Source organism: Maylandia zebra, linkage group LG10, assembly GCF_041146795.1.
Source record: "Maylandia zebra isolate NMK-2024a linkage group LG10, Mzebra_GT3a, whole genome shotgun sequence".
In the NCBI taxonomy this organism is placed as follows: domain Eukaryota; kingdom Metazoa; phylum Chordata; class Actinopteri; order Cichliformes; family Cichlidae; genus Maylandia; species Maylandia zebra.
This window is the reverse complement of record NC_135176.1, coordinates 11,048,910-11,073,334: the sequence shown is the minus strand read 5'-3', so window position 1 is coordinate 11,073,334 and position 24,425 is coordinate 11,048,910. Positions and strand designations below refer to the sequence as shown.

At 40.5% G+C, this 24,425-nt stretch overlaps 1 protein-coding gene across 3 annotated transcripts in view; it reads left to right on the top strand.

The window, feature by feature from the left end:
• Positions 1 to 24,176, top strand: part of flrt1a (fibronectin leucine rich transmembrane protein 1a) — a 45,883-nt gene extending 21,707 nt beyond the window's left edge. The window contains exons 1-3 of one of the 3 annotated variants that reach the window (XM_004557294.3): positions 3,222 to 3,331; positions 6,716 to 6,975; positions 18,323 to 24,176. In XM_004557294.3, coding sequence (XP_004557351.1) covers positions 18,400 to 20,454 — 2,055 coding nt within the window. In that variant the 5' untranslated portion in view covers positions 3,222 to 3,331; positions 6,716 to 6,975; positions 18,323 to 18,399 and the 3' untranslated portion in view covers positions 20,455 to 24,176. Of the gene's footprint in view, positions 1 to 3,221; positions 3,332 to 6,715; positions 6,976 to 18,322 lie in introns of those variants that run through there. The other 2 variants (XM_004557293.3, XM_004557295.3) reach the window with 2 other exon arrangements.
• Positions 24,177 to 24,425: the final 249 nt, after the last annotated feature.

Below are 24,425 nucleotides of genomic sequence, written 5' to 3'. Positions count from 1 at the left end.
TTAACTTTTTTAGTGCTCAAAATTACACCAAAACCACAAACACAGTCGAGGTGTCGTGTTCTTTGACTTGACTTAGCCTAGCCTAGCCTAGCTGAGCAGATACTTTCTGGGCCGCATCCATGTGTCAGTTAGTGTGGCCCCACCCAGTCACGATAACCTTTAATAAAAATCTAAGAGAATATGAGAATGTATGATGTTTATTAAGCTACAGCTGGTAAAAAGTTAACTTAGCATAAAGCACAGAAATAGAACAATTTCTAACCTCGCTAGGCTAACGAAGCCTGTGCGCATAAACTTAAAACTATCCTTCAAACGTTTTATATTATATTATTATATATTATTGGCTAGCTTAACAATGGAAATCAGTGAGCTTTAGAAGTTCTGGTAGAACGACGTTGTTACCTTTGGAAAGAACCGTGAATCTTTCTTCATGTTGCTTCTATTCAATATGTTGATGGTCACATGTAGCACTAAGTCATAAGGGGTTTTGAGCTACAGTACGATTTAGAAACCAAGCAAAAAATAGTTTCCTAAAATGTTGGAATATTGCTTTATTTAATTTCATTAGCATAATTTGTTTGGATTAAATCAAATAGAACAAACTACAATGGAATCAGTAGAAAAGTTAAACTATACATTTTAATCATGTTTTATGTTCACTGTTTGATTCCTCTGGCTCCTTATTTGAGAATGGTCCAAAAGTAGTTCTTTGAGATAAGTAGAGGTGAGCAATATAAAATAAATAGGAAGACCCAAGGACTGCAATTCCAAACGGTGCAACCTGCAAACAGTATATTACAGATTTTTATTACAGTAATGAAAAACAAGCCCAAGTATATGTTGGATTTTACTTTGACATCTATGGTGCAGTTCTTTTCAGATTGCTCAGCCAGATCGAAGCTGCAGCAGTCCAGATGGGAGACAAAGAGTGTTTGTACAAGCAATTGGGCCTGAGTCAGCAAATTTTACACTGGGCAAATCTGCAATAGCAGCTGTAGCAGTTGGTTGTCTAAGATCAAACTGAACATTGGTCTGGGATGGAGCAACTGCACCGGTGTCATCGTGATTGACGGCTCTTGTTAAGAGCAGGATTTCTGAGGGGGGAACAGCAGCTCAGGCTTGCTCAAGGTCAATCGGGAGGTGTCTGGCAGGAATCCAATTGGATATTTCAGCTTGAAAATTGGAGATATGCAACCCAACCTGTGTGTCAGAGCTGGGACTCAAAAGGTCAGTTAAGTGTCATACCAATGATAGGAGGAATGACAAGATGTGGTGACAGTGCCAAGAGGTTTAGTGCAGGAGGATGGTTTATCTGTGTCAGGCCTCCTTGGAGAGCAGGATGCACACTCTTATGGGATACCTGTAACAGTGTTTGCTAAAAGCTTAGGAAAAAATGGATATAAACCTGGCCTTCCCCGTTTTGAACAATAAATCTTGCTTTCCGTAAATTTGATAAAAGCTTTAAAGACTCGACTAAGACCTGTCTCAATTTTCCTTTTCTTAAAAAAAAAAAGACTTCTAAATTGAACAAATTAACTTTATTGTCTGTGCTGCTGCACAATTTCTGCTGGAGTCGTGTCTCCCAGCAATAAATCACAACAGTTATTATGATTAAACGATTGCTGTCCTCATGAGTTCATTTGTAGCTGTCAAATGTTGGTTACGTTCTGTGATGTAAGCTGAACAAGCCTCTGCGTGTCCGTTTGATTTGACTCTGTAGGCACCGGTGCCACCTGGCATGGAAGGTTGTTAGTTTTCAGCCAAACCATATAATAATGATATACTGGAATTAAGTCATCCTTGTGTCCTTGTCTTGTCTCGTGTGTATTACTTTCCCTGGAACACTCTCTCACAGTCTGTTCTCTAAACCTAAAACAGAATTATGGATTTGATCAACTGGTCTCTGAATGCTATTGACCCCTTTTCTCAACGAGAGAGCCCGAGTGCCCTGGAGGGACTTTCCCTGCCAGATACATGATGGACGGGTGGCAGAAATGGAGGGTCTTGTGCCTGGCAGAACTGTCGATCGAGGACGCTGCAGACATCTACCTATTCGGAACAATGATAACAGGGTTCCTGCTGATTGGAGCTGGCTTGGCCCTGGCTTATCGGAGAATTAAGAAAGCGGAACCGACTGTTCAAACCCCCCCAAGGCTGCCCGCTGGGATTGAAACGATGGGACGAGGCGTGACTTCTCAGAATGGGCTCACTGAGTGCAGCATGGTTAAGACCTTGGATGAGCTTACAGCTGCCGTGAATACTCAGAATAACACCTCCGAGCATATATTGGGTTACATCAAGGAGAGGTCTGCTCAGAATAACACCTCTGAGCGAAAGTTGGATTACATTGTGGAACAGCTCACTGCAGTCGTGAGTTCTCAGAATCGGCTCTCTGAGCACAAGAATGACAACACCACGGAGTGCAAGTTTGATAACATCATGGAGAAGCTCGCAGTTCTCCAACGGGAGATTGAGAGACCAGTGTCGGAGTGTTAAAGAACAGCTTTGAAATTCTCATGAGCTGCTTGCATAAAAGAAAAATCAACAACATCAACAACATCAACATCATAATGCGGATATCCCCTCGGCGCCAGCTGTGGGCTCAAGGCTGGAGCCGAACAAAAACTCCCTGATAACGACTGTGTGTTGACTGTTCTTCCCACTCTATGGAAGGCCACCTGGGTGGGCTGGTAGACTGTTTACTTAGCCTGATAGGGTGAAGGACACTGTCTCAGCTGAACTATGGACACGCACACACATACATTTACACTGATAAGCACTCACACATCCCCCTTCCCCTCCCTTCCAATGCCTTCGATGCTTGTTGCCTCCTGGGAACACGAGGCGGGTCTGGGCCCGTGCTGGAGAGTCGGCGCAGTGGCAGGATGGCTGCTGTGTTGCCTGGGATTACTCCTCACCCCCTACCCAACCCTGTTGCTGGTCACATGCTCTATAATGTTGTACTGTGGACGTTTATGTGCTTTCTGTGCAGAGGAGTTTTTTTTGCTTCCTGTTCTCATGCTGTCCTCCTATAGCCCAGCATGAGTAGAGGTCTCTTTTTTTCCTCTTGTACTTTCCCATTGTAGTGTACATTTCAGTGTTTTTTCTGTAATGCAACCGTTCTCTGACTTTTATCCCCATGTGATGTCTGTGTTGTGTGTGTAAGGTCGGGGGGCGGGTTCATTCCACTGCAGGGCAACCTGCCACTGCATGTGGCAAATAAAATTTGAACTTGTACTTGAACTTGAACTAGTTCAGGTATACTGTCTGCCCTGCATGTTAGATATCTGGCATCTAACAATCTGCCATCTGGTTTGTTTCTAGCTCAGCGGTAAGATTATATTTCTATACATTTAATTTGTGCCTCAGATCTGTGCGACATATTTATCTGTATCAGAGGTATTCAAACTGGGAGGGTGCAGCAGAGCCACAGAGAGAAGGAGAAGGAGGAGGGGAGGACTCGTGTAATTGTAAAATCTTCCTGTTTAGTCTTACTAATAGAGTTATTATAGTTTTATATTCTCAAATTATTTTTATTTTTTTTTTGTTTTGAATTATTTTCGTTTCCGTTAATTTCCTGAGTGGGTTTGCTAGTTTCAGTTTAGTTTTCATTGCTTGAAAATGTTTAGTTTTTGTTTAGTTTTTATTAGTTTCAGTGTTAGTTTAAGACTTCATGCTTTTGTAACGTCAAGACTAGATTACTGTAACTCACTCTATTCTGGTCTCCATGTTACCCTTCTACATAGATTACAGACAGTTCAGAATGCTGCGGCACGTATTCTAACTAAAACCAAGAAGTTTGACCATATTACTCCGGTTCTTGCTGAGCTGCATTGGCTGCCTATCAAATACCGTATTCAATTTAAAATTTTGCTGCTTACGTTTAAAATTATCAATAATACTGCACCAACCTATCTTAAGGAACTTTTAAACCCTTATGTCCCTGCCAGGGCTTTAAGGTCATCCTCGCAGTTATTGTTAGTTCAGCCCAGATCTCGGTTGAAATCTAGAGGCGATCGATCGTTTGCCTTTGCTGCACCTGAGTTATGGAACAGCCTCCCGATTGGCATTCGGGAGTCTGATTCTATTTTTTCTTTTAAAGCACGCCTTAAAACTTATCTTTTTGAACTTGCCTTTTCTACCCGTTAAATGCTGACTGTTAACTGCGACCTATTGCATTAACTTTTTACTATTCCTTTATTCTTGGTGTTCTCTATCATGCGGCACTGGGTCTGCTATAATCTATGTGCTGCAGTCCATTTTATTAGTGGCTTTCTACTGTGAACATTGTCTGCTGTTCTTATTATATTTGATATTAATGCTCTTAACTGTATTATTTTATTGTTTTTTTGTAAAGCACTTTGGTATGCCTAGGCTTTTAATGTGCTCTATAAATAAAGGTTGTTGTTGTTGTTGTTGTTTATAATTGCTATTGTATGAAGGGCATGTGTCAGAGGCAAGATTTAGGAAAATCAGCATGAATATTACAATATAAACACAACTCTTTGAAAGAGGTTGACTCACAGTTTTGTAGACATCCAAAGCCTCAATAAACACATCTCATCAGCCAGTTTGTGATAACAAATTTCACCAAATTAACAAATACCAAAAATAATTCCTCTATATGTTTTTCTCACAAAATCATTTCAGTTAGTTTAAATTTTCTAAAAAGTTCTAATTTTGATTTTTTTTTTATTAACTAAAGTGTTGTTGTTGTTGTTTTTTATATCTAGTTTAATTTTTTTAGTTTAGTTTTAGTTAACTATGTTAACCTTGGTTATTGACAGGTAAAATATTTTATTATGGTTGACCTGCTCTTGTTCTAATGTGCAAAATCATTAACATAATAGGAACCGCATAATTGGACAAATTAGCTGGGATACCGTTGTAGTGTCGATGCAGCACAGTTGTAACAGCTATTGTTATTTTTTCATGTGTTTTTCCTCATCTATTTTCCCTCTTCTTTACCAGCCAGAGAAAGACTGCTAACAGACTTAGAAGAATGCCCAGCTTTTAGTTTTTTGGCAAAAAGTGGGCAAAAAGTAGTTAGACAAACTAAAAATATTAGATTCATATTTTCACTTATCTTTAGAAAGATGGCAAAGATTTTAGTCCCTCTTTTGTTAACAGCACGAGCATGTCTGTGCTTAATGATACAAAAGATTAGGGTCTAATGATGATGCCACTTGTACAATTCTACCAGACACAACAAAACTGAGAATGTATAAGAAATGAAAGAGCATGTGGCATTGCAGTGTGGCCAAATTTAGCCTGGCATCACTATCAGTTGGGGTTGTAGCAGTGACTGTGACACACAGCTCACAGAACCAATTAAGACACTTGGAAGCTAAAACTCCCACTAGCTTTAATTATTGTCGAAATCAGTCTCTCATAAGTCACAACTTACTGAAATTCTAACACAAAGAGAAGAAACACATTTTCAGATCGTGTCACTCGGTTGACCGTTACAAATGAGCATGAATCTGCTTCAAAATCACAGAAATCGATCTTTCACATAACTCCGAAACACTTTAAGATTTTTATTCTCCAGTTTTGATCAAAGTTAGAACCCTCTGACTTACATAACAGTCATTTGCCGACTTGTAAACCCAATTACAAGCAGCAACTTCTAAATTCTACCACAAATCCCAACGCTTGGTTGATATTTATTGAAAAGTATCCATAAGACATCTGAAGCATTTCCTGGATAACAAATTCCTACTCTGTAGAGACATTTCTTTGTTTTATAAAATAGACACAGTTTGTTTGCTCTTGGCAGAGAAAGTGGGGCTCACTTTCAAAAACATATGCGTGTTATTGAAGGAGTTAAAGATGACACTCCTATTACAGTTTATGTTTTAGTATTTCTCTCAGCGTGATGAAGATTAGTGATTTGTAATTATTAATTATCAGAATTTAGTTGGATTATTTCAGGTGCTGATTCTGAGCTAAAGCATGTGCAAAACACTGAAGTTTAAATTTATTTGAAAACATCTGTGCTACTCTTAAGAGTTCACTGTGAAAGAGAGTAGCACAGAACTAATTTTAGTCGGCACATTCATTAAGAGGAAGAGCGAAGGAGCAGTGCTTCCCTTCTCGTTTTACAAGTCGGATCAGATTAGATTTGGTTTCACGACATGAGAAGTAAGCTGAAGTGAGATGGCGTGCTGTCTCGTGTCACAACGCAGCCGTGAGAAAGAGACACGATCAGCATCAATGCGACGCAAAGACGGAGAGACAACAGAGTGGAGCTTCAGAGGTGGCTGCTAGTTGGGAGCTTCAAATGCCATTTACTCCTTTACAAAAAGAAGGTGTGACAGAGCTTTAGGAGGGACAAGTAACAATTTAGTGAGGTTAGAAACAAAGATGTGGAACACGTCACACAATTCATCGAACAGTTTCTCTACAGTTTCTCATCCATCACCATACCGAGGCGATCATCCTTCCTAACTGAAAGAAGCAATCAGTTGGATGGAAAATCAAGTGAAAGGAAATGAGTCGCTTAAGATCACAGACTTTATATTTTTTATCAAATGCGATCAAAGTTGGGTAAATGAAGACCAGATAACTCACTCCGCTAACCTAGTGTAGATGAGGAAAAGTAATAACGGGATATGTAATGCAGCTCCAGTTTAATCAGAGATGTGACACTTGAATGACACTGATGGCCGAATGTGCTCCATTATGATTTTCCTCTCGCTCCCATTCTCCGCAGAGCATAGATTTGAAGTCAGAGGTGACAACTGATCCACGTCAAAGCCGAGCATAAAAACACGGCGGAAAGAGCTGTTCCTAAAAACAGTGAGAACACACTCCTACACGCCGACATCCTGCCTCAGCCTCCCAGAGTTTATGGACCACATGCCGACAGGAGCCCAAGGAGACTCAGCCTGGGGACTTTGAAGGAATCGTGTGGGGAAGAACGGTGCAAATGATACGGCTGCACCTCCTTCCCTGCCTGCCTCGCTTCAAAAAGTAAGCTTTATGGTGTGGACTTTCTTTTACCCTATCTTTAATCTAGATAATGCTTTTAGCTGTTTCTTGATGTACTCAAATGGAATTAAAGCATCGCCCTCTGTGTTTGAACTTGTCTGTCCTTCTGCTGTTTTATTTGATGATTATTTGTTATGCATGTATACCTTGCTAATGCCCTTAGAACTGCTTTAATTCTTAGATGCACAGATTCAGCGAGGTGCTGGAAACATTCCTCAGAGATTTTGGTCCACGCTAACATGACAGCATCATACAGTTGCTACAAATCTTTTGGCTGCAAATCCATGATGTGAATCTCCCATTCCACCACATCCCAAAGGTGCTTTATTTGACTGAGATCCGGTGACTGTGGAGGCCATGAGGTGTGCCTAGAAAATATCTCCCAGCATCCTGAACTGTTGATACAAGGCAGGCTAGAGCCATGTTTTCATGTTATTTATTCTAAATTCTGATCATACCATCCGAATGAATTTTGTGTTTAAAAATCCATGCAAATTGTAGCCTCAGCTTCATGTTGTCAGCTGACAGGAGTGTTACCCGGTGTGGTCTTCTGCTGCTGTAGTCCATCTTTTTCAAGACTCGATACGGTGTCTGTTCAGAGATGCTCCTTCGTTGGTTGTAAAGAGTGGTTATTTGAGTCACTGTTGCTTTTCTGCTCAGACCTCTGACCTCACGAAGTCCGTCTGGCACCAACATCTACAGATAGATAGATAGACACGTACGTAGATATATCCGTACATTACAGATGAGAAACAGGCACATTTTTCTTCTTTTATTAAACAGAACTTTTTTTATCCATGGTTAGAGGAGCTCTACCTTAAGCTAAGTGCTGTTCTAGGTTTTTTCTTTTTTCTCAGTGAAACTGAAGCTTGGCACTGAGGCTCAAACTTAATGTAATACATTTTAACCCCATCTAATGTGATTCTAACTCAATGGACCTTTGTATTGGAGCAACATTTTAAAAGCATTTGCCTACAACAGACTCACTTTTATAAATTGAACAGAATTACTTGCGACTGTCCCCGACTGTGATTTTCTTTCATCCTTTAGCACTTCCATGGAACCCCACCCCCCACTGTGGTTCAACTAAGTGTTGATATTTATTGAATTTAAAGCCACAGCAACAAACCGAGCAAGAGGAACACCTTTACTGCACTACCTCTTTCTCAAATGGTGGGAGTAATTAAATAAGACATAAATGCAGCCATTAAACAAACTAACACTTATCAACAGTTAAACAGTGAGCAATAAAGCTCGATTATCCCACTCATTTTCTCGTTTTGGGCATGAGGCCAAACAAAGCAATCAGTAAAAGTCTCTCTAAAAGCCAGCCCCCATTAGCAAAATATACTAACTTGCTACCTTTGGTCAATGCTCTGAAGTGAGCTGCCTCTCGTGAAAGTGGAACGCCAACATATAATTTTCATGGATATAGCTTCTAAATTAAGAATAACACAATACCCTTTGTGTTTCTAACTCAGTCTGACCGGATTTTGTGGGGGTGAAAACGAGGTCGCGTGGAGTCATAAAAGAGCGAAAAGTTTCGAAAAAACTGTGCAAGGCATCTTGGGATTCAAAGCAACTTTTGCTTAAGATCCGAACACTCCCACAGCTGATATTTCATGCAGCAGAAACCCACACACACACTGAGAAGTAAAAGCAAAGTGTACACTGCACAGGATCTTTTCCGGGCCCCGGAGGCGGCCTGTATCTATTTATCCACTCTAATTTCTCATATGGTGAAGGATAAACTCAAACTGCTTCAAGTGTGACAACACAAAATTGTATTTATTAAGAGAAGCCTGCTTACTTATACTAGTTGTTTTAATCCACCACTGCAATTTAGTCTCACAAGACAATGTTAGATGCATTTAATGGCTCTGTAATTAATTTACTGCGTAGCATGGCAGCTGTAATTTTCTTTGGATGAAGTTTTATTAGGCAAAAGTGGATTGGTATTTGCCAACATATATTACTTAAAGGAAAGGCAAGCATCTGTTTTGCTTCACATCCCAGTTTGGACGATATAAAGACTAATAGGCGAACCGTGCACTAACAGAAAGCGACGTGGAGAAAAAGAAAAAGAGAGCGAGAGAAAAAAAGCAAAAGCAAAGGAATTAACTGTGCAGAAAAAGAACAAAGTCACAGAAGGGAAGATGAAAGCATTATGAAATGTAGTTGATGTAGGCAATTTAGGACAAGGGATTTAATGACGTTTGTGAATGCGGCACAGACAGCCGACATGGCAGCCAAACGTGAAAGGACAACACAACTGTAAAGGCAGGCATGATGATGAAGCAAAAGAAAAGTGGGTCTCAGTCAGCCGCTTCATTGTTCCCACCAGAAAAATGCGACAGGGAGAGCAAGGACGAAAACGGCGCCTGTGTCTTCTAAGCGATACATACAGCTGTTCGGTTAAACCAGCGCAGCCTCTAATTGAGTCCTTATATTTTGAGGTCGTGCGTGTAAACAGGAGCGGCTTTATTTTTTTTAAGTATTGTATAGAGTCTGACGAATAGAATGTGAAATGTGTGGCAATGTGTAGGTGAGAATATAATGATTAAGCAAAGGAAAGGGAAATGAGTCATACAGTCAACAGGCAAGTAAGAAGATGAGATAATGGCAGCAACATGTTGGAAACTGACCTATGATCAACCCAGCCAAGGACTATAATAGATGAGTTATTCATCAGACTTTCTGACTCAGAGTTCCTATTTTGATAGATCTGAAGTAGGATGGCATTTTTATTTTGAAATGTTGAGAAGTCCAAGGACAAACTGTACTCAATGCACGAATGTTCTCAGGCTGTAAAACCATACACGCCTGGGTTTTCTCCTCTTTATTTCAACACCACAACACTAGAGTAATGTATTGTACTGAGGGCATATTGCACCTAATTTACATTTCCCAGAATCATTTCTTTGTGTTACACTACTATGACATGGCTAAATACAACATTCACGTCCACACAGGGCTGTAAAAATGCTGCTGAAAATCACCAGATTGCCAAGCATTTCTTCAGCTTTGCAACAACATAATCACAGTTCCTGCAAGATCATCATCATTTCTTCACCGACACCAGTGTAGTTACCGCTCTGGTGACCTTAGCCTCATACCAATATCACCGACGTTTGCTTGGTAGTTAAAAAAAAAAAAATCAGTTTTAAACCAATCTTGAGATCATTAAAAATGTAACGATTTACGCACACTAATTAACAATTGAATGTGATCTTGATACATAGTATGCAGGATGTGAAAGACTATAAGTGAAATAGTCTCTGAATTTAGCTAGCTCATGTTAGCTAAGATCATAACGGTGTTTAAAGTCATAATTTGGACACAGTTTTAAAAATCAGTCTGCACTTAGGCTTCAACCTGGTCTTGTGGAATTTCATATAAATTATTATGTTTATATTATTATTATATAAACAGAAAAAATATTCAGAATTGAAACAGAATTGAAGAATACGAAATAAAGAACGGTCATACATTTAGTTAATAAAGATAAAAATGTAAATATGTAGTTTTTGTTCTCTTTAATAATTACAGCATGACTATGCATCAGCTACAAGACAGAGTCGTGTAGACTCATGTAAAATAGTCAGTTTACACAGTATTTGTCACATTACTTTAGCAGTTTTTAGATGGCTGACTTTTATGTTTACAGGCATGTTCAGGTCTTGTTGGACCTCCACCATGGCCGCCAGGCACAACCTAACAGTCCTGTAAAGGTGTCAGGGATACAGAGAGGTTTTCAACTGATGTAATCGTTTTCTATTTCCTCTCTTATTTCTGAGGTTAATTTTCACCCGAAGGCACAATGTTGTTTTGTGGCTCAGCTGCCCGGGCCTCCCACCACAGCCCTGTATTTATATTGCAACTTATCAGGATTGAATTCAAATTTAACCAATTAAGCTAACCAATCTCACTGTCTCTCCACCTCTCACAAATAAAAAAATCCAATCAGAGTCCTAGCTGAAGCGTGACAAACACAGGCTGACTCCTTGACTCAAAGGCAGACGATAAATTTGCCTTTGTAAGTCCCGTTTGAAATGAGTGTTTTCTCAAAACGGAGACGCTGGCCCTTCTCGTGCTTAAAGACTTTCCTCTATTTTATGTAGCAGAAAGATTAAAATCAATGCAAATGATTTCAGAAGCCAGTGAGGCCTTGATCAAACACTGCATTATGCTCACTGACACAGACGTGACACATCTAAAGTTTATTTCCCAGATACTCTGCCAAGCCAACTCTGTCTCAGTGTCTCATACATCAGTGTGGCAGAACTGCATCTGCATTAAAATATAGATATATGAAGAGATTTATTTTAAATAAAACTGTAGATCAGATGTGTTTACTCTAGATTACTTTAGTAGATTTCATTTTTTTTTCACAAAAAAAACCCATGAAAATTTCTGTTTGAGAATATTTAAGTCATTTCACATCAGAAAGGAAATTTCTGTGAAAAACTATACTGTAAAAGGAGACTCAATAGACAAGCCAGCAGTTTTGTCCTTGGGTTAGAGACATTTTAAGACAGATAACTGCCACCTAAACAATCTGAATGAAAATCTATGGCCCTCCAAAAGTTAATAATTTACTTTATAACAGCCGAACCAAACCCATAACCCGGCCCCGTTGATGCATTGACTGAACCTCAGAGTGGAACGTCACCGCTTTTTCCCCCTTTTTTTCCCAGTGTCAGGCATATCTACGTGATGGGATGAGCCAGAGACATTGATCATATTGGCACGCTGGATTGAGCTGTAAATGAAGCCATGGTGTAAATCTTTGTGAAAGTGTATTAAAAGTATAAAATGCAGGCAAAAAAAAGCTGTTTGAACATTTTTTGGGGGGTGGGAGCAAAGACGTTTATTAAGTTTGACTAGTTATTTTATACTGAAGTTGTGTTATGGCTTTTTCCAATAGACTGCATATACAAGATGGATGTACCCACTTTAATATCACTAACTGGTTTCTGGTGCTCAGACTTTGAAGCCTCAATGTTAAAAGTTTTTACTGCTATTATGTTTGTTTTTTGAAGCCAGCTGTTGTCATATTTAGATCCAAGAAGTGCTGAGAAATGCTATTTTAGCATCATGGCAGCAATGCTGTCTCACAGCAAGAAGGTCCTGGGAGTCCAAAGACATGCACTTATTGGAGTTATGTTAATTAGTGACTCCGTGATAGACTGGGAAGCTGTCTGGGGTGTAGCACCTCTCACCCTGTGATAGTCAGGATAGTCTAGAACCACTTCTGTTTGACTGTGAGTTGGATAAGTAGAAGAGAATGGATGGAACACAAAGTTATCAGCCATAACCAGTAAGGTTGGTTAGCAAGTTGCATCCAAATACTTTATAGGTGCAAGGACACCCACAACAACAACTAATTAGCTCTAGGTATGTCATAGGATTGGTGACAAAGTCTGTCCTATAGCTTTGGTCCAGAGGGAGAGAAGTTTAGGTCTCAAGAGAATTCAAACTGGTGAACAGTTCTCATTAACTGGAATATTATCCAAAAACCATTGCTGCTTTTTGTAGCAGGCTGTACATGTGGTTTTAATTCTGTTCATTTGAGCTTTTGATGTTGATATTTTAACATCTTTAAAGTTAAAATTCTTACATTATCCTTATCTTAGTTCGGTCTAACATTTTTTCAAGTCTTTAAAATGTTAAATACTCAAGGATGCTAGCATGATAGCATAGGATTATGAACAAAGAAGGATTTGGCAGTTGACTGAAGCTTAAGATGTAAGCTTCAGTAGTGTAGTGGGAAACCTGAAAAAATGACTTGACTCAAAGTAACTCCGAAATTAATTTAACTGTGAAATCTAGCAGTAGATTTGTTTTTTGTGTGGACAGGATGTGATCAGCTGACCTCTGCTGCTGACTCCATTGCATTGTTGCTGCTCTCGAGCCCTGGGAAGTGTAAAGGTGCTATAAACACCTCAGTTTAGCAAACAGTGACCATGAACTTTACACCTTGCTCTTTAACATAGTCTGTTACTGTGAGTTTTACTACGCAGCACACTGCACACTGCACACTACCCAGCTGAGCCCACACTTTTATATTATTCTTACACAATAATGCAGCTGAATAACATAGTTAGTATTTTTCAGTTTGTACAATAAAAACATGTTATAATATGAAATAACAAGCAACACGTCCTGTACAGATCTAATATCAGATTAAAGATCTTTAATCTTATATTAGACTCAGGGCATCTCACTCAAGCTGAGCTGTTGGTAGATTTAAGCAATAATCTTGATCTTCTATCCTCACTTTAACATATCTCTCAAAATAAAACAAATGTACTTTTAGTAAGTGTTAGTTTGTGTTTGTTGATATTCATTGAGGTGTTTAAAAATCCGATTTTAATTAAATAAATCAATAAACTTAAAAATCAATGTAAAAAACAAACAAAACAACCCATAATTTATACTCACTGCCCATCTGTAGAACTAGCTAGATATTTTGAATCCTGGGTATTCCCCTGTTTATTAGACACCTCATTGACAAAGGAAATATTTTGATAATTTGTGGTCATGAACTACAGTTTTGCTAATTTAATTGTGACTTGAAAGCTGACCAGCACTGCTGTCCCTAGAGAGACACCAGTAGCATAGCTAAACATCTTAAGCTCTCTTGGATACAGCAATTCTTTTATAAAGTGCTTCAATTATTAAGTCAAGGATATTTTTTGCAACTGTTGTTGGTAAGGCTACGAAGTTCAATTCAGTTGACTCTATTACTGTAACACCCTTAAGAAGCTGGTTCATACCATTGATCAGGGTTAGCATGCATTACATTTGAACCAAAATCCCCCTGAAATCCTGTCAACATCACGGGAGATTTGGTGTTACCTTGTCACACAGCGCAAGAGCATATCGCTGCGAGGATCTGTGGCCCTTTTGTTAATGCTGAAAGGATATACCTGTAATCTGGCTGTCTTGAGGAAGAAACGCTGAGCCAAAATAATTCAGGGGAAGTAGCTACAGTGAAGAGGACAGAGAATTAAACTGGTGGCCCGACAGAACGTATTACAGTGCTGTAAAGATAAAACACGTTATAGTGCTGTGAAGCTATATATCAAATCTTTCTAGGGTCCCGTGAGCTGCATACCCACCCGCAAACAAAACCCTGGAGATGAATCCCAGGCTATGAATCAAGTGAAGCACTCTGTAGCTACCCTGCAGCTTGTATTATTTTGCAGCAGCATTTTCTCAAATATATATGGGGTAAAATACATGGTATTAATTATTTATTGACATGTATTTCATTATTCCTTTAAGATATTTAAGGGAATGAGATGCCAAATGCTGAGTTTGTGAAAGCGTCACAAACACAGAGCTGAGTAATGAAAGCACTGGACTTTTTGTTAGCGAAGTGTCCAGGTTTATTTAAGCATTTTTAACAGTTATTTATCTCTTTTACATGATGTAGTGTACAATATTAGTATAGCATCTATTTTCTAGTGGTCTTGGAAGAATCTGGAGCTCCTGAACATAAATCCAAATCAGGGTCATTACAAAGCTTAGACCCTCCTGCTGCGAGGCAATGGTGCTAACTGAGCCACCGTGTCGCTTAACATTTATATAGGTTATATACACTGGGCCTTTGTGTCAGCAGCTGAGATAAGAAATGGCTGCACGCAAATCCAATCCTTCCGTCATGCCAGGAAATCGGTAAACATAAACAAGGAAAGGGGAAAAAAGTATGTTGGTGTGGGGCGAATCCATTAATGCTGCCTTAGCCTTTAATGTGTTGCCCAACCTGCCTCTATGACATATTCAGAGAGGGGAGGTTGATAGAAATTTAACAGGATTGTAATGCATTGGTTTCATTAATTAATTTATAATGAAATTGTATTACAAGCTCCAAACACATTTGATTTAAAAAATATGCCAGGTGTATAGCTAAATTACATCTTGCATATGTTAAAGAAGCAGAACATGGAGTACAACAGAGATTTATTTTTTCTTTTAGCTTTGTATAATAGAACATAATAGAGTATAAGTGTATAATCCTCTAGCTCTATTTCTACGCAGAGTCATATAAACCTGCTGCAACCTTTAGGATTTGCCTAGCAGGCCATGTTTTTCTATCATGATATCAGATGTTTTGAGTTCCTTGTCATCGCCCTAAGCATCATGCTTTGTGTCATCTTTTCCTTTCCCCGTGTCCAATCTGCACATCTAAAATGTTCTCTATGTGAGATAAGCTGTGGACCACTATTATCGTTTCACCGCCATTAGTGAAGTGGGTTTCCTTATACGTCAGCAGCCACTTTGGTCATCTAAAATCCACTTTTGCAGATGTCTCAGTCCTATCCCTCTGTGAGGTCTTAATGGGGAGATGGGATTTAAAGGTCTTGCACACAGCTGCTTTCTGTCACTCCCCCTCACCCGCCCCCTCTGTCTCTGTTTTTCTATTTATTTATTTTTTATGTAAATCGATCTAGTCTTGGGTTCCAGTATTAGATTGGGGGGTTGTTGTGTGTACTGTACTGTGCCTGAGGCGGCTGGCTGTCTGGCTAACACATTACCCCACATCCCTGCTTTACTCCCCACTATAGATAACTGAAATTTAGACAACCATATAGATTGTCCACATGTGGGTTAATGTTTTTGCAATTTGATCCTGCTTGGATAGACAAACACACAGTAAGCATTCACACATGCACAAACACAAATAACAGTTGTGTGCTCTTTACGTTTTTATGCCATTTTCTAATAGGTGCAGACAAGTGAGCAACCACGAGGCAAAAAGAAAAAAAATGCTGAAATGTGTGTTTGCTATTCTTTGTGGCACCTGCTTAATCCAGAGAATCACAGCTCAATATGCTCTATTAATCCCTCTGGCTCTGTGCACCACTTCAATCCCACACCACATCTATCTTGTTTTTATAGGGCTGACCCAAATACTCCAGTGTTGAAGAGACTCACTGCTGAAGCTCTTGGGATTCAAAAGTCATCCATTCTTTAGCACTACTCTGCCTCTCGCTGTCTCGAACACACAACCTGCACGCGCTGGAAAACCCAACACCAGAATACATTATACTATAGTCATAAAAATGAATCAATATCAAAGTGCATAAAGTAAAAAAAATTCAGCTTTTTAAATGTTTTATTTCACTCTTCAGGTTCCACTTAAAGTGCACTGACACCACTTTGCTGTGTCAACAGGACTGAAGAGGAAATAGGCTCAAAAAGGGATTAGTGAGTAGCAGTTTAGCTTTGAATGTGAATATTTTGCGGAGCTCGGGACACAGAGCACAGATGTTAGTCTCATTTCATATCTGACAACGTGTCATGAGAGGAGATGCTAAAGGACAGTACAGTAGAATAAGTCCTAAATAATGCATGACAAATGCATTTTTTCCCTTCCGCTTCTGCAATAATCTGCCCTGATAAGGGCTATAAATGTAGAAATATTTGAACCACATTTGAGAGGGTTGGGAAAAACAGTCTAAATGTATTTCCAAGTTTCTATTCAACTCATGAAGACTGAACTAAGAGAAACTGTCCAGAAACTGTGTGCGGGTTTTTTTTTAAAATATCACCCTTCCCATCTATAGAAATTCAATTTTTTTTTGTGTGACACTTTCTGCTGCAGCCAAGATATAAATTGCTTTCAGCCTAGTTCAATCTCAGACATCCACTTTTTTTCTGCTTCACTCTATGTTTTTAGTGAAAGTATCAAATGGTTACAAACATAAAAGTGTCCAAATAGGCTGGATATCTAGACCTTGAAGTTCAACTGGAAATCTAACATAGTAGTGAATTATTAATGCACTCACCTGTTAACATCTGCCACTCTTAGAGGAGAATAAGTGCAATCTTCCCTTTGTGAGAAAACAAATATACAACATTTGGACTGAAAAGTGAAAGACATTCATTAATTCTCTACTAAAACGATCCCTGACCTGCCACAGCTGAACAACTGCAGAGGCATGTGCTTGTCCTTTTTTTTTTTTTTTCAAACAGTGGTTCATTACACTTGAAAATGAGTGAAATGTCAACGAAGTTTGTCCTTACAATTTTCACTGTTTTTGTAAGAAACATGCATGCATAAAGTTATCTTTGCAAATACATGTTTAACAAATTCAGCTTGCAGCAAATGTGTCATTTGTTTTGGTTCATTATGGTGCCGTCTAACCTACGCTCTGTATGAAAGCCGACTGGCTCTGGCAGATCACCTCGGATTTGTGAGGAAATCAATACTACAGCCTGGCTATATGCTGCTGCGTGGGCCTTAACATTCTGACTAATGGCTCTGGTTATTGAAGACTGTGATTGGCCCAAGTTGTCACTGATGGTGTTGCAATTTAGCGGTTTCCAAATCTCCATCGTCAATACTGTGCTTGACTGTTGTGGTGTGTCTTAGTTAGTCAGTAAAAACAACCCCCCCCCCCCCCCCCCCAAAAAAAAAAAAACAACAACAAAAACTGGGATGCCAGTCAAGGTCTGAGTACAGCTTCCCATTGCACAGTTATGGTGACTGCAAATAGTTAATTAGCTGTCACATCATCTGCATCCAGCTACAGAGTATATCTTTCCATTCCACCTATGATACATAACTCAATTAAGCAGACATGATTTTCAGAGAAGTTTTTATACAGTTCCTAGTGCCATCCTGACTTCTTCATGACGTTAGCTCAAGACTAAAACATGCCCTTCCTTCTAGATAATGAAAAGTATCTCCAGATCAGTCTAGCTAATACAGCCATCTGCTAGCAACTCCTAATGGAGTTGGAGTATGGAGCCTCTCAACAGCTCTTGAGAGGAGTCTCAAGATTTCATATTTACACTCAAGGTTTAATTCAAGGTTTAAGCTTGAATTTGTCACTTCTGTTGTTGCTTTTCCTGAGACAAAGTATTTACTCTCCATTGAACTTTCAAAACAGCGCACACAAAAGTGTAGTTTTATAACTGTCTGTAATCTTTGATTATTGTTGCTAATTCAACAAAATGATTGTTGGCTGTGCAGTTGTCGTTTTTTTTTTTGTAAATCTTGTTGGCTTTGGCTCCATGGCAGAATGTTGTGAGAGGCTCTGTTGGGAATCCTCACAGATCCATCCATGTGTGCACATCCCCCCTGATGATATGATTGTTAATTGTTGAAAAAAAACCCTAAGTGTTGTTACTGAGTGCAAGATGTCTCAGTTTAGACACAATAATTGTAGCATATTCCGAGATTCTATTAATGTTTAGACATTAGACGATTGAAGTACAGCATGAAGCTTTTTAATATTTCTGAGCTCATTAAAATTTTACCAGAACAATCTACCAGTTCATTTGTGCTAACAGTTAATTTCTCTTTGTCTTGCAGGATGGAGGTCACAGGATTCCAGCTCCCTGCAGTGATTTGAGGATTAACCACACCCTTGGGAAAGAGAGACAGTGCTTATGTTCACCATAATGGCACCTGTGTGTGCAGCCAAACTAAGGGCTTGGCTCTTCATGCTGTTCATTTGGTTGACACTACATACCAGCATGCTTCAGTTTGCTGCAGCCACGATACAAGGGTACCTTGGAGACACAGATATGACATGCCCGTCTGTATGCAGGTGCGATGAGGACTTTATTTACTGTAATGATCGTGGTCTGAACTCCATTCCATCGCTGCCTCCTTCTGCGTCCGTCCTGTACCTTCAAAACAACCACATAAACAACCCAGGCTTGCCCATATCCTTGGAGCACCATCTTGCTGTCCGTGTGGTCTACCTCTACGATAATGAACTGGATGAATTTCCCATGCACTTGCCACCATCTGTGCGTGAACTCCATTTGCAGGACAACAACATCCGCACTATTCCTCGTACCGCACTGGCTAGGATGCCGTTGTTAGAGAAGCTCCACTTGGATGACAACTCAATTTCTACTGTCTCTATTGAGGACCAAGCCTTTGCTGATAACCCGCGGCTGCGCTTGCTTTTCCTTTCACGCAACCACTTGTCCAGTATCCCCTCAGGCCTGCCTGCTTCTCTGGAAGAACTCCGTCTAGATGACAACCGGATCTCAACTATCCCAACCCATGCCTTCCGAGGCCTGAACTCACTTAGATGTCTTGTCCTGGATGGGAACCTTTTGGCAAACCAGCGCATTGCTGATGACACATTCTCTCGCCTTTCCAACTTGACCGAGTTATCTCTAGTCCGCAACTCCCTCCAGACCCCACCTGTCAACCTACCCAGTGCCCATCTGCAGAGACTGTCTTTACAGGATAATGCCTTGACTCATATGCCACGTGGTTCACTGGATGGCATGCGTAGGCTGCAGAGGCTGGATCTGTCAGGAAATAACCTGACCACACTGCCAAAAGGACTGTTCAAAGATCTAGACAACCTGAGTCAGCTGCTGGTGCGAGGAAATCCTTGGCACTGTGGCTGCAACCTGCGCTGGCTGTATGACTGGCTGCGTGCCCGTGGTAACTCCATCACTGTCAGAGGTCTAACTTGCCATGGGCCTGACAGGGCGAGAGACATGTCTTTGACAGACCTGACAAGTGAGATGGAAGAATGTGAGGTAGTCAGATCAGGGTCCAGAGAAAAAGGGGGCATAGGTGGAGCTGAGAGCTCGACCACCAACACTCCTCCACAGGGTTCTCTCTTCACCCTTCGTTCAAAGCGTCCAGGTTTGGGGTTTCCTGACTCCGGGCTAGACTACACTCTTAGCAGCAGTGGTGTCGGGAAGAGCCTGGCCCTGAACGTGAAGCCTCTGTCACACAATAGCATCCGGGTCACCTGGAGTGTGGCACAGCCCAGCTCTTCCTTTAGGTTAAGCTGGCTTCGACTTGGAACTGGGAACACCATGGGATCAATCACAGAGACCCTCGTCCGGGGTGACCATCGAGAGTATCTGCTTACCTCGTTGCAACCACGTTCTAACTACATCATCTGCATGGTGCCCCTACCTGCCAGTTCAGAAAGCAAAGGGATGATTCCTGGAGATGTTGACTCCGATGAAGCTCTGGTTTGTGCAAAAGCTGAAACGTCAGACATCAGCCCAATGGAGGAGGAGGAAGGTCAAGACTCACGGCAGATGACAACGCTACCCCTGGCAAGGATCATTGGTGGGGCTACTGCCATTGTATCTTTGGCTCTTATTTTTGGTGTCTTTTGTTGGTATGGACATAGGACTGGACATTTGTGCACCCGTGACCACTATACTCGCAGCAGCTCCAGAAAAAGTAAAACCTATGATGATTACATCGAGTCTGGCACAAAAAAGGACAATACCATCCTAGAAATCCGTGGCCCAGGGTTCCAGATGACGCCAATGGCTGCTTGCCAGCCAATGCAGCCAAAACCCTTACGAGAGGATTACATCATTCATACCATATTCCCCTCCAATGGCACTGGCTTGTATAAAGGTACCAACAATGTTTCTAATGCAGGACATGGCTCCAACCGTGGCTATAGAGAAGGAGGAATCCCAGATATAGACTACTGTTACACATGATGTACTGTACCTGATTCTCTTCACAGTGTTATTGGTAAACTGTATAGATGCACAATATCCCTTCGCATGGACACTGAAGCACCCCTCTGTGCCTTCTTCTTCTGGTCTCCCATTCCAAATGACCTGCTGTTTGCTCAACTGAGAGTAGTATATGTGATGAACTGGAACTGAAACTGTGCAGGAACAGTTCACTGCAGGAAGCAGCAGCCAATGCTCCAGGTGTAAATGCACAGCTGAGTGTTTTCTTCACCATCTTAGTAATGGCCTGTGTATGTTTCCTTTTCTGCTCTTTCCCTGTGACATGTAAGCAAAGAATGTATCCTCTGTGGAAAGGTCAAACTTAGCAAACTTAGCAGGTAGAGTTCCTCTTTCACACACAGGAGCCACACCAGTCAGCTCAAGGACCGGTGAGAAACAGACATTTTTGGTACTCATTTCCTGCTCACCGGTCATACACAGTATGTAGTCTTATCAACTCATTGTTCCAAATGCCTCAACTATATTGATGTGCCCTACCAGCTATCCAAGGAAAGGGCTTTGTAAAGCTGTGAATTGTTCGATTTCAAACAACCCAATAACCACTTGTCTTAAAATAGGCTTGTTATTACCTTATTAAGTAGTTGGCAGGGTGAAGATCTTATAAGGGCTGGTCAGCCTTGGTTATAGCTCTTGAGGTCATTCACCTGAGATCAGTATTGTAGTGCTGCACCGGATAAAATGCAGCACGAGTGTGTAGATAATTTCCTTTGGTACCGACTGGGCTGTGTTTGAAAAATGCTTTGCTATTTTTTATCAGTGGTTTGTTTAGTAATGAAATCCTGCACAGCTCTCTTTATTTATTTATTTTGTTCCCAATGTGATGGTTTTTGTCTCTGCTAAAACAGCTTTTTTTTCTTTTCGCCCCCGTGTTTTTCATTATTGATGAATCCCAGCTTCTGATGAAGACTGTGGCTTTGTTTCTTCTAAACAAGTGCAGAAAATATACCGATGGCTGTCTCCTGGTTCATGTTCTGTTAAAACCAGCAGAGTGAATTCTTGATTGTGACTATTCTTAACATTATGTCATTTTTAAAAATTAGACTCCGCCCAAAGACTAAGCATGTCAGCCTGCTGAGACAGTAATGATCAACCTCAGTCCTTCTTTTCCGATGTTGTGCCTGTGTGCGTCGCCTGTGTGCGTCACCTGTGACTTCAGTCGGTGGCTTTTGGTTGTAAAATGTTTCTCCACATTCTTAAAGTTAAGACAGCTTTTGGTTTGTTTTTTTCAAAGCACCCAGACTGAACAAAATACTAATGTGGAGTCTCTTTGGGGAGGCAGACTCTTGCGAGTGAACTTCAAAATTTGAGGGCAAGAACTGTGAGCGCAACTGAGAGTTTAAACCGCAACACTGTTGACCTACACTGTGGGGCGGCGGCCAAGCTGTGTGGGTGGGTGGATGGACAGGTTGGGCTGGCAGCAGGGTGACTCCTTGGCGATGGGAGATCATTGATGTTTGTTTTAGCAATGTTAAAAGGCCTCCACTCGATCCACCTCGTTTATTACTGAGCAGCACTAAAAATGTAAATGTATTAGCACTTAGCAGGGAACAGGGAAAAATGTAACGACAGGCACGGGGAGACGGAGGGTAAAGAAACATCTCCATGCGCTGACGAAGACGCAGGATTGATGGCTCTGGCACAGTGAGGATCACCCATGCATAAATCTTTTGGCATATTAGCTTCTACCCTTGGATTTAATATTGTCCATCAGTTGTTTACCACTGTGTTGCTCTCAAAGGGGACACCAATTGTGCTTCCTTGACTATTGTGTCTGGCAGAGTTTTACACTGTTGTCAGACAATATGTCAGTGGAATGTAATTATTATTTTGCACCCAGAATCACCGGCTTTAAACAAATAACATCTTACTGGCCTGGCTAAATTTTGTTTCGGGGAATGTTGATATAGTGTAATTGCTATTTTATATGTGGGTCTATTTAAGATGCATACTTCCTCATCATTTGTATAAATAAAACAAAACAAAACAAAACATGGCCACAGTCACATAAATATTTTTTCTGATGAAATAATAAAAAGTAATGGTGCCATTACTTTGCGTAAAGAAAAAATGAAAAAAAAAATCATGTGAACCTGAAAAATATGTGGACTTTTCTTTATAAATTCATCTTCAGAGGGGATCAATAAAAGTTTTATAATCTTGTTATTACTGCAACCTATCATTTACCTTATGCCAGGGGAGCCATTGGTGGGGAATAAAATTCTATTTGAGCAAGCTGGCTTTTATGCACGAATTAGACCTACATTTTTCTTGCATTGGATGAGGGCGCCGAGTACTCCTGGGATAATCAGCTACTACCTGAGTTTGAGACACTCGGAGAAAAGAAAAGCAGAGATAAAATGGAGCAGAGAGGAATCAACAAGCTGCTGCCCGCAGTGACTTTATGTTTGCATGCAGCCTGGAACGCCACAACACCGAATGTGCTCAACTCTAAATTAACAACTTCATCAAAACACTTCAGATGAAACAGAGTAATCAGTCTCTGCTGGGCTGACATTTTAGTCCAGTTGAAGGACTTTGAGCATCAGCTGGATGCCCTTCACTTACCTCTGGATTTCATCTGCCTGATCCAGCCTCTTGCTAATTTAGTCGAGAATAACAAAGATGTTGCATTTGCAATACAAATTACTAAGTCAGTCAATTAATGATTAAAAGATAACGACTTTAAAGAGCAACACTGGGGTGAAAAGGAGCCTTTGGTTGAAAGCATATTCAACAATACCCAGGATCACAAGAACCTGTGCCCTTACAGCACGAGGCAGTGGTGCCGTGGTGTACTAGCACACTTTGTTCACTTTCACATCTCTGCAGAAACTTGAGAAAATACACCACTGGACAGCAAAACCTCAGGAGGGATAAGTTGTTCTTAAAGCAAATCGCTAATTAAATTCAACTTTTTTTTACATAGCGCCATATCACAAAAGCAGTTGCCCCAGGGTGCTTTTATTGTAAGGCAAAGACCCTACAGTAGTACTGGGAAAAGCCAGAGTTAGGGGAGGGAGAAAAAAACATACAGTGTCAATCTTCCGTTAAAACAATCCCCACATCCACTCTGTGCTTGTGTGAATGACAGAAAGCACAGTGTTTGCTAGTTCTATTGTTTCAAGCTGCAGACCATGAAAAAACAGTGCACATTTACCTCGTTTGCAGGTAACCAGTCTCCACCGATTGAGTATAAATGGAGAAGCTATTAGCAGCCTTTGTATACCCGCAGTCATGTGGAGTTTGACTCTCAAAAGAAGGCTTACCTCTAATGTCTTTGGTGGACTAACAACACCCCACGAACCTGACATATGCAGATATTCCAAAAGAAGACACCCTCCTTTTGTTACTCTGCTGTCGCAGTTTGGGGATTTGCTTTCTTTGCCTTCTTCTATACTGCTTCAGTTTCTTGCTGACACACATTTGACTGCCACAGAACTGCAGTATGCTGCTATTTGTTAATGTTTATGCCCATGGGAGTGCAGAGGGTCTGCGAGAGATTTAATGAGTGTTTCCACAGATGAACAGAGTGACAGCTGTTGCAAAGCATTGTGAAGAGCAGTATCCTCCAAGCAGAATAACAGAAGTTGATTGGATTCACCTCTCCTTGACATGCTGTTGCTGTGAGTCAACCTAATAAAATATCATTAATGCTTAAAAATATACGTTTTATTCATACTGCATCTCTTAGATTCTGAATGACACTTTTGAACTTTACTTCTCCAGTTGTCTTTTCCCTTTGGACAGGTATAATTAAAGTAAAGCTTACATGTTTTATTAATCAAAAACAGCTAAATGCATTTGGAACACAAAGCAAGCCTGGTTTTAAAGGGAAACTCTATCAAGTTTTCAATGTCAGTTGGGTTTGGAAATAAGTGAGCCTTACCATACGTCCACCAAGGCTCACAGACTGAAGCTACATTGGCTGCTAC